This window comes from Panthera uncia, chromosome E1 (assembly GCF_023721935.1).
Source record: "Panthera uncia isolate 11264 chromosome E1, Puncia_PCG_1.0, whole genome shotgun sequence".
Lineage (NCBI taxonomy): Eukaryota > Metazoa > Chordata > Mammalia > Carnivora > Felidae > Panthera > Panthera uncia.
Genome location: NC_064814.1, coordinates 31,442,011 through 31,453,117, shown reverse-complemented (window position 1 = coordinate 31,453,117; position 11,107 = coordinate 31,442,011). Strand labels below are relative to the sequence as shown.

At 44.7% G+C, this 11,107-nt stretch overlaps 1 protein-coding gene across 1 annotated transcript in view; it reads left to right on the top strand.

Moving 5' to 3' along the window:
* RNF43 (ring finger protein 43) overlaps positions 1-11,107 on the top strand; it is a 63,351-nt gene that overhangs the window by 39,121 nt on the left and 13,123 nt on the right. The window contains exon 2 of the mRNA XM_049635334.1: positions 8,895-9,017. Within this exon, the coding sequence (XP_049491291.1) occupies positions 8,895-9,017 (123 nt within the window). The remainder of the gene's footprint in view (positions 1-8,894; positions 9,018-11,107) is intronic.

Here is an 11,107-nt window from a genome sequence, read left to right as displayed (position 1 = left end):
GGGGGTGGGGGGTGGGTGGGGAGGAGGGTGGCTGGAAACAAGAGACAGTAGAGAGTTGCTTGCAAAAGCACACACCCCAAGATGAGGAGATGCCGTGGATAAAGAAAGACCAGCATTAAGTTTGGGGCTCAGTTGAGCCCTGGAATGCCCTTTGTGAGGAGGTAATGAGATCACATGGCTTCCTTCATGGGAAGGAGGCGGGCTGAGAACTGGAAGAGCTTGTTCAGTGGGGTTTGGAGGGCTGAGCACAGGGGGGAAGTGACCGTGGATAATGAGCTGTCCCAGACTGGGCCTTGTAGAACACTGGCATTCAGAAGCACTGTTGACAATCGCCAAGGGAGTAGCAGTCAGAAGGTCTTTGTCCCTTCCAGCAATAAGGAGGGATTTTATTATTGCAAATACGATAATAAAACAATGACCGTTTAATGAGCACTTATTGAGTGTCGGGTTCTGTGCTAGGTACTTATTATATCCATTATCTCCAGTCTTCATGATAATCATCCCATTCTGTAGGTGAAGAATATGAGGCTCAGAAAGCCTAGGTAACATGTCCAAGGTCACACAGGCGAATGATGGAGTCAGAATTTGAGCCTTAGGTCTATTTTAGAAGGGAGGGGAAAATCAGAACAAATAAGTTAAAGGAGGAGGACAGAGACCTAGAGACCAGATCCATCCGAAAATATGAAGTACAACACATGCCACTAAAAGGACAGTATTCACGTCTTTACACAGGCATGGAAACTATGTGTGCAAAGCTGAGCTCTCAGCCAGAGTGGCCTGGACCCTGAAAGCAAGCTCAGGCTCCTCTTAATTTGCCCCTGAAGGCAGTGTCTGGAACAGGGGCATCCCATCTCCTGACTTTTCAGGAAGTCACAGATAGCCAGTCCTTAAGCCCCTCCAGTTTTCAGGGGCTCTACCCAACCACACCCTCCCTGAATCCTACCAGTCAACTCCCTTGGCTCTCTCCTGGTGTCCTGAGAGGACAGGTGACATCTCCTTATTAGGAGACCTTGCATCCTAAGGAGGCAGGTACATTTGGATCTGTTTTCTCTCAGGGGTCCTCTCCCCAGCTAGAATTCCCTGCAGGTGGGAGCAAAGACAGTCCGTGTTACACCCAAGGAAGACTAAAATTGCCTTGCTAGGTAATGAGCAGTGTCCTGGCTGAATGGTCTTCTTCTTTTTTTTTTTTTTTCTTGGTTTTGTTTCTAATCTGAGCATACTTGAAAAGTCTTACTGTAAAAGAGTCCAACCATACAAAAGTGCAGTGAGTATGGTTTTCATGCCACAATACAACTATACAAGAAATAGGTTTTCTGGAGAGCTTCCCCTCACAGAGCAGCCAAAACAGAAATATCTAAGACACCCCTCTGATATTTGTCGACACTGGTCACCACAAATACGCTCATTGTTCAAGCCCAAGTGTTCCCTTGAAATCCATGTAGGCACATCATCTTCACCAGGGTCCAGGCTTCTGGGGTCTACTCCTTCTGGGGCACAGTCTGGAGATTCCCACATCTTGGCATATCCCCAGATTCCTCCCCCCATTCCCCCAGGATTCCAGGGACTCTAATGGCCCCTGCCCTATCCCCCATACACACTCCTTTCTGTCTTCGGGACACTCACATTTTCCTCAAGGAATTCAATCTTTCACAAAAGCCAGGAAGATAGCTTTAGCATCACTTGTTTTGGGTAAATGCCCCTAAGGCAGGGAAATAGGAGAGGCTCTCTTCCTGGAGTGGCAGGAGAGAAAAGATACAAAATATAAATAGCTCTCATTCTTTTCTGTTCTTCCACAACAGCAAAAAAGCAAAACTCAAATTAATATCTCAATATATCATTCTATGATTGAAATGTTCAAAGCAAAACACCAAAGTCTCTCTTCACTATCTCCTTGCTAAATCCTCTCCCAAAGCCATTGTTACCAGAATTTTGGTGTGCATTGTGTTGCCTTTAGAGTTAACTGTCAGCTATCTGGTTGTAGACCGTCGATATTTAATAAAAAAAATATTGATCCGGGTACCTACTGTGTGGCAGGCACTGAAGGGGCGGTGGAGGTGAGTTATATATAGCCTGGGAAGAGAGGGAAGTAAGCAAACAACTGAAATACCACTGCATAAGTTGTGATGGGGGAATACAGGGTGCTAAGAGGGCCCAGAGCAGGGGCCTCTGACCTATCCTGACAGAGCAGCAAATGCCAGAAGTGTTTGGAGACATGAAACACGTTATTTCTGGACCATGGGTTTCAAGGGGGGAGAAGAAGTATGGGAAGGGAATGGGAAGCCATGGGGCAAGGTGTATAGGCATGAGCCCAGAGCAGGCAGAGCCTTTTAAGCTGTCTTTATAAATACAGACTTTATTCCAAGAGCTATGAGAAGCTTTTTAAGAGCTTAATGTGGAAGAGTGACGCACTCAAGTTAGCATTGTAGATCACTCTGGCTTCAGTGTGTAGAACTGAGAGGGGTGAAATGCCCCCAGTTATTTGGAATAACTGTGTTCCCAGTAAATTGGAACAGCAATGATGGTGGCCTGTATTAGAGTAGCCAGAGTGGAAACGGAGGAAAGAGGACAAATAAGAGACATGTTTAGGAGATAGAATTGTTAGAAGCTGGTGATTGGTGGGTGTTGCTGGTGGGGGTAGGGGTGAAGGAGACGGAGGAGGCTAGGTGGAAAACATCTGTTTTGGGGAGTAGGTAGATAGCGATTCCCTAAAATAGGGAACACTGGAGGAGCAGTTTTGAGGGATAAAATGATTAGTTCAATTTTGAACATGCTGAGTTTGAGATGTCTCATTTAAAACTCTTCATGTGCCTGAGTGGCTCAGTCGGTTGAGCGTTTGACTTCGACTCAGGTCATGATCTCACGGTTCGTGAGTTCGAGCCCCTTGTCAGGCTCTGTGCTGACAGCTCAGAGCCTGGAGCCTGCTTTGGAATCTGTGTTTCTCTGTCTCTCTGTCCCTTCCCTGCTCACGCTCTGACTCACTCTCTCTCTCTCTCTCTCAAAAATAAACATTAAAGAAAAAAACAGTATAAAGTTCTTCGTGCAGAAATGTCCAAGCCCTACCTGTCGGACATATAGGTCTGGAACTCATGAGAGGTCTAGGCTGCACATGTGTAATCAATGACCTCTGTATGGAAACCAAAGCTATTCACTGGTTGGAGTCACGTAGGGGGTGCATGGAGGGTAAAAAGAGAGGAGGGCCTAGGACAGAATCCAATATTTCAGGGATTTGTTTAGGAATGTAAAATTAGGATGGTAAGTTTTCTTAGTCATGAGTTGGGGGAGGCATCATGTTTTCAAAGTAAAATGGGAAATATTCTTAGTTTATTATTATTATTATTTATTTTTACTTTATCCTACTTCTTCCATTTCTTCTGATCTCAGCTGTGTAATTCTGGACATGTTACTTAACCTTTTTTTTTAAAAGTTTTTATTTAAATTCTAGTTAGTTAACATATAATGTAATATTAGTTTCAGGTGTACAATATAGTGATTCAACACTTCCATACACACCTGATAAGTGCATTTCTTAATCCCCATCACCTATTTAACCCATCCCCCCAACCACCTTCCCTCTGGTTACCAGTTTATTCTCTATGGTTAAACTATAGAATTTATTTCTCAGTTTGCCTCTCTCTCTTTTTTCCTCCCTTTGCTCATTTGTTTTGTTTCTTAAATTCCACATGGGTGAAATCGTATGGTATTTGTCTTTCTCTGACTGAATTATTTCACTTAGCATAATACTCTCTAGCTCTATCCATTTCATTGTGAATGGCAAGATTTCATTCTTTTTTATGGCTGAATAATATTCCATTGTATATATATACATATATGTACACACACACACACGCACGCACACACACCACAGCTTCTTTATCCATTCATCAGTTAATGGACACTTGGGCTGTTTCCATAATTTGGCTATTGTAGATAATGCTGCTATAAGCATCAGGGTGCATGGATCCCTTTGAATTAGTATTTTTGTATTCTTTGGGTAAATACCTAGTAGTGCAATTGCTAGATTGTTGGATAGTTCTATTCTTAACTTTTTGAGGAACTCCCATACTGTTTTCCAGAGAGGCTGCACCAGTTTGCATTCCCACTAACAGTGTAAGAGTGTTCCCCTTTCTCTGCCTCCTCGCCAACACCTTTTGTTTCTTGTGTTGTTGATTTCAACCATTCTGACAGGTATGAGGTGATTTCTCATTGTAGTTTTGATTTGAATTTTCCTGATGGTAAGTGATGATGAGCATTTTTTCATGTATCTCTTGGCCATCTGTATGTCTTATTTGGAAAAATGTCCATTCGTATCTTCTGTCCATTTTTAAAAATTAGATTGTTTACTTTTGGGGGGGGTGTCGAGTTATATAAATTCTTTATATATTTTAGATACTAACCCTTTATTGGATATGTTGTTTGCAAATATCTACTTCCATTCTGCTAGATTGCCATTTAGTTTCATTGATTGTTTCCTTCACTGTGCAGAAGCTTTTTATTTTGATGTAGTCCCAATAGTTTATTTTGCCTTTGTTTCTCTTGCCTCAGAGATCTTTCTAGAAAGAAGTTGCTCCCTGTGCTCTCTTCTAGGATTTTTATAATTTCAGGTCTTACATTTAGATCTGTAATCCATTTTGAATTTATTTTTATATATGGTGTAAGAAAGTGGGGTCCAATTTCATTCTTCTGCATGTCGCTGTCCAGTTTTTCCAACACCATTTGTTGGAGAAACATTCTTTTTCCCGCTGGATATTCTTTCCTGCTTTGTCAAAGGTGAACTGACCATATAATTGTGGGTTTATTTCTGGGGTTTCTATTCTGTTCCATTGATTTATGTGTATTTGTGTGTGTGTGTGTGTGTGTGAGAGAGAGAGAGAGAGAGAGAGAGAGAGTCTGTGCCAGTACCATACTGTCTTGATGACTACAGCTTTGTAATGTAGCTCGAGGTCCGGAATTGTGATGCTTCCAGCTTTGTTTTTCTTTTTCAAGGTTGCTTTGTGTATTCGGGGTCTTCCATACAAATTTTAGGATTGTTTGTCCTAGTTCTGTGAAGAATGCTGTTGATACTTTGATAGAGATTGCATTAAATGTATAGATTGCTTTGGATAGTATAGACATTTTAACAATACTTACTCTTCCAATCTATGACCATGGAATGTCTTTCCATTTCTTTGTGTTGTCTTCAATGTCCTTCATCAGGATTTTGTCGTTTTCAGAGTACAGATCTTTTTCTTCTTTGGTTAGGTTTATTCTTAGGTATCTTATTGTTTTTGGCACAATTGTAAATGAGATTGATTTCTTAATTTTTCTTTCTGCTGCTTCATTATTGGTGTATAGAAATACAATAGATTTCCATACATTGATTTTGTATCCTACGACTTTACTGAATTTGTGTACCAGTTCTAGCACTTTTTTGGTGGAGTCTTTTGGGTTTTTTATATGTAGTATCATGTCATATGCAAATAGTGAAAGTTTTACTTCTATCTTGTCAGTTACTTAACCGCTTAATGCCTCAGTTTCTTCATCTTTAAAATGGAGACAATAGTAGTTTCTACCTTAACATAACGTTGTTACAAGAATGGAAAGAGTTAATACACAAAAGTGCTTAGACCCATCACTGGCCCACTGTATTTACTCAATAAATGTAAACTAGCATTATCATCATCCCCATTAGCTTGGACAATGGAGGGTTGACTCTGGGTTCATTTTGAGTTACAGGACTCCAGAGGCTGGAGTCAGATAGAGCTGGGTTCTAATCTTGTGTGACCTTAACTTCCCTGTGCCTTAAGCCTCTTTCTCTTCTTTAAATGGGAATGATCACACCTACCTCATAGTGAGATAACATCTAGAGGGCCTGGCAGGCAAGAGGTGTTTACTAATGGTTAATTTCCTCCCCCTCCCTCTTCTATAGTCCCTTCAGGATCAGGGAAGTCTGGTGACTCTGACACCAAGTTTTTTCTCCTGCATCACCTCAGAGGCATCCTACAATATAGCACTGCTTGTATATGCTGGTTCCCCCTGCGAGGGCCTGGGGGCAGAGTGGTGGTTAAATATTTGCAAATCTTTCTGTAAAGACAACTCTTGGGGCTCCTGAGTGGCTCAGTCAGTTGAGCATCCGACTCTTGATTTCAGCTCAGGTCAGAATCCCAGGGCTATGGATGGAGCCCCATATTGGGGTCCATGCTGAGCATGGAGGCTGCTTAAGGTTCTCTCTCCCTCTCCATCTGCCCCTCTCACCAGCTCACGTGTGCTCTCCCTCTCTCTCAAATTAAAAAAAAAAAAAAGAATAAGGAAAAGAAAAGTTAAAAAAAAGAAGACAACTCTTCTCTGAAGTGACTTCCCCCCTCATTTGACACTCTAATCAGTGAGAGGCACGTTGGAATTATCTGGAGAAAGCTGGACCGTGGGTAGTGGTAGGGGAGCAAGCAAAGCAATAGAGTCCCATGGCTACGATTTGTAGTTCCTGAAGATCTCACATCTTTTGTTCTATTGGAACAGCTGACTTCTGACTCCTTCCACACTAGACAGTCTTCTCTCATCACCAGGGAGACCTTTCTCAAGCGCAAATCTGCAGTCTTTCCTCCTTAGTCTGGTGCTTGCCAACCTTTCTGGCCTCATCTCCTGCCTTCCCCTCCACACCAGACCTAAATGCCTGCAGCCTCTCCTTGCCCCCTGCCTGTGCCTCCATGCCTGGGCACAGGCTGCTTCCTCTGCCAGGAATGTACCTTCCCCTTTCCTGCAGATCCAGTGGGTAAGCACATATCTACTCAGTACCCAAGGACTCACTAAAGTCACTCTGCTCTCCTACATGGGATACTTAGTCCCCTCTCCTTGAGCCCTCCCACAGCATCACAACATCACAATACAATGTGTTTGTACACTTGTCTTCTGAGCTTCATTAAGGCAAAGAGCCTATCTTATTTATTGTTGACTCCCCAACTCATTGTACAGTGCATGGCAACAAGGAGGCCCTCCTTGTTGAAGAAATGAGTGGATGCATGGTTGGGCAAATGGTTGAATTTGCATGGTTTGGGATAGTTGAATGTTGAAGAAATGAAGAATGAAGAAATGAATGAATGCATGGTTGGGCAAATGGGCAGATGGACAGACTAATGGAACTTGTTGAGACAGGAGCTACAGCTTCAGTGAAGTGAGAACAACCCCTAATCTTGGCCCTGACCCTTTTCTGAGGGGGGTTGGGATGCACATAGCATTTCTTCCACACTAAACTTTGACGACTACCAGAGTAATTCTCCTTAAATTCTGGGAGCAAGAATGGAACTCCCTCTCATTTCAATTCCCCCTGCCCAAAGATTTGTATTCACAAGGATAGAATTCAAAGCAGGGTGGTGCTTGTTTTTGAGAACCTACTATGTTCAAGGGACTGCAGTGACATGGTGAGAAGAAATAGCATGAAAATGCTTTCAAAAAGTGACTGTGCTTTTATTTATTTGTATATTTTTAAAGATTTTATTTTTAAGTAATCCCACACCCAATGTGGGCCTCGAACCCACAACCCCGAGATCAAGAGTCACACACTCTCCACCAAATGAGGCACCCCCAAAAAGTGACTGTGCTTTTTAAATCCATCATCAGTACCAACATCTTCATGAGTTCAAAATGCTCTCTGGTTCGTCTGATGGTTCTTTCTGGAAGCCCTTTAGACTTCAGCAGCAGTGGAGAAGAAGTATGGGCACCTCCCTCATACAAAATCCCCTTGTTTGCAGGATACACTGGGTTTCCACCACATAGGAACCTCCAGCCCATAGGATTATCTGGGCCAGATAAATATTTTTTTTCTCATAGCACTATGGGAAGATTAGTTTCAAGTGGGTATTCGAATCATTTTGAGTGACAAGCGAGTATACAGAAGGACACTCTTGTCCTCTGATAGGGGATTCTCTGGTCTGTTAGCACACTTTGGGCCCACTTCCCCCCGAGCCATTGCCCTGCACCAGCTAGGCTAAGGCCACAGGGTCTTGGACTGACCCTGCCACACCCTCAGAACATGTGCTGGCTCACCTCCACTGCATCATTCCTGGGGAAAGGATGAGCTCCTAGGAAGTGTGATGTTCAAGGCTCTTAGCCAAGGCTTATCCCCAGATGGTGTCTTCTCCCTGCTTCATCTCAGGATGGGCCCAGGGCAGGGGCAAAGGGAGATATTGAGAAGATCAGGGAAACCCAGAGTGAGTAGACCCAAGCCACAGGAAAGATGGGGATGTCAGCGGGCATCCCAAGGAGGCAGGAGGCACCCGGCAGCACCCAGCGCTGCCCTGGGAGAGCATGGAGGGAAGGCAAGATTCTGAAGGCACTGATATGGGCTCTTAGCCTGGGGTTTTAGAGCAGGTGAAAGAAGTAGGAGGTGAGAGAGTCTGTGGCAGTTTGAGGGTTGTTGGGGCAGATTTGCAGCAGGCTCTTCATTGAGGTTCCCCCTTTTGGACACCCCTCGTGCCTACCTGCACCCCACCTCCATGTATCCTTGGCCCTGGTGGCCCTGAAATGACAACTGATGCTTACTAGCTTCCTCTGAGGCAATTTAGTAAGAAGGCCCATTAAGGAGGACACTTGGGATGAGCGCTGGGAGTTATATGTAGGGGATGAATCACTGGATTCTACTCCTGAAATCATTATTGCACTATCTGCTAACTAACTTGGATGCAAATTAAAATGAAAGAATTAAAGAAAGAAGGAAGGAAAGAAAGAAAGAGAAAAAGAGAAAGAAAGAAAGAAAGAAAGAAAGAAAGAAAAAGAGAGAAAGAAAAAATAAGAAGGCTGATTGTTTCATAGCACTAGGAGACCTGCCTGGTCCCTGCCTGGAACAGCGGGGAAGTACTTGGCTCCCACAGCTTATTCCTGCTCCCTAGAGCCTCCCTAACCTCTCTCTCTCCCTCTCTCTGCAGTCCCACCCCCTGTACCTGTGCAATGCCAGCGATGACGACAATCTGGAGCCTGGATTCATCAGCATTGTCAAGCTGGAGAGTCCCCAACGGGCCCCCCGCCCCTGCCTGTCACTGGCCAGCAAGGTAGGTTCGCACTTGACCTCCACACACTCTGAACTTCACCCAGCTCCAGGCTGTGAGAGGGCCCTTTGTTCTCTGTCCCCTTCTCACCTAGGAGAGATGTGTCCAATTTGCTCTGGTTTTCCTCATTCATGACTGGTTTGAGAGGGGTGGAAATTCAGGCCTCCATCCTTTCCCCACCAACCATCATCTACCAGCAGAACCTCTGACTGTCATCTAAGGCAGGTGCCCCACCGCATATCCTCCCCCATCACCTGGAAATTCTTAAACCCCTTCCCCTAACCAGCATCAGGGCAAAGAGGCAGTCAGTTGAAGGGCTTTTCCATCTTTCAGAAACATTGACTGAGCATATGCAAGAATAGCAGAAACAGAAGCCATGTTTCCTTAAAAAGTTCACATTCTTGGGGTGCCTGGGCAGCTCAGTAGGTTAAACACCAGATTCTTGATTTTGGCTCAGATCATGATCTCAGGGTTCATGAGATTGAGCCCCATGTTGGGCTCTGCACCGAGAGTAAGGAGCCTGCTTGGGATTCTCTCTCTCCCACTATTTCTGCCCCTCCCTTGCTCACGAGCGCACACATGCTCTCTCTCCTTCTCTCTCTCAAATCAAATAAATAAACATAAAAAAAAGTTCACATTCTTCCTCTAAGATTGCAAACCGGTGGCTCCACATTTCCAGAGGGCATCATTGGCTGGAGCTGGTGGCAGTTGCCAGGTTTCCACCATCGTGGACCGTCTGGTTTGCCATGCTCCTCACTGGCCTGCTACCTCTAAGGTCCTGTGAACATTGTTATTTGTTCTGCTCTAATGTTAGTTACTGTTTTCTGTGTGCTGACCATGTGCCACATGGGACAGATTCTTTATACATTATCCCCTTTATTTTGCATGACAATCAGGAAAGCTAGACATTTTATTCTCTATTTGACATGTGAAGCAAGTGAGGGTCAGAAAACTTAAGTAACTGGGGCACATGGCTGGCTCAGTTAGAGGAGCATGTGACTTTTTTAAAAATGTTTTTTAAAATTTATTTATTTATTTTTTTAAATGTTTATTTATTTTTGAGACAGAGAGAGACAGAGCATGAACGAGGGAGGGGCAGAGAGAGAGGGAGACACAGAATTGGAAACAGGCTCCAGGCTCTGAGCTGTCAGCACAGAGCCCGACGCGGGGCTCGAACTCACGGACCGTGAGATCATGACCTGAGCCGAAGTCGGACGCTTAACCGACTGAGCCACCCAGGCGCCCCTAAAATTTATTTTTAAGAGAGAGAGAGAAAGAGTGCAAGCCAGGGAGGGGCAGAGAGAGAGGGAGACACAGAATCCGAGGTAGGCTCCAGGCTCCGAGCTGTCAGCACAGAGCCTGATGCAGGGCTCAAACTCACAAGCTCTGAGATCATGACCTGAGCTGAAGTTGGACTTAACCAACTTAACCGACTGAGCCACCCAGGTGTCCCAGAGAAGCATGTGACTCTTGATCTCAGGGTTGTGATTTCGAGTCCCACATTGGGTGTAGACATTACTAAAAAGTAAATAAATAAACTAAAAAAGAAAAAGAAAAAAAAACTTAACTTGCCAGGGTGACCCAGCTGGGAAGGGGTGGAGCTGTGATTTGAACTGAGCCTTGTCTAGTTCTCAAACCTGGGCTTTTAATCTCTCTGCTCTGTTGCCTCCCATTTTGGCTAGGAACACTGAAAGCATGTGAAAAGATTCTCCTGGTGGCATAAGCCAGAGCATAGTTAGATTCTGTGTGGCACAGTCAGGTGGATTTGGTGGAAAGGGTCCAGCTCCCCGGTGTGGGGAAAGAGGACGGTGACAGTCCCAACCAGTGTGCCCGCTCATTGTACTCAGGCCCAGACTCTCCCTGGTTTCCAGATCCTACTGAGGGCTATTTCCTGAGCCATGAGTCTCAAGGAAACAGCCTGGGCTCTTACCTGGTCCCATGGAGGGGGAAAGATGTGGGCGGGGTTCTGATTGTGGCACCCACAGGTGGGTGGAGATATTCTCCCAGCCCAGGCCACGCTGATGCAGAAGAGGGCTACGGAGGATGTGGGCGGTCGGGGCCAGCACACGTGGAGGATCTGGAGAGTGTTGTCT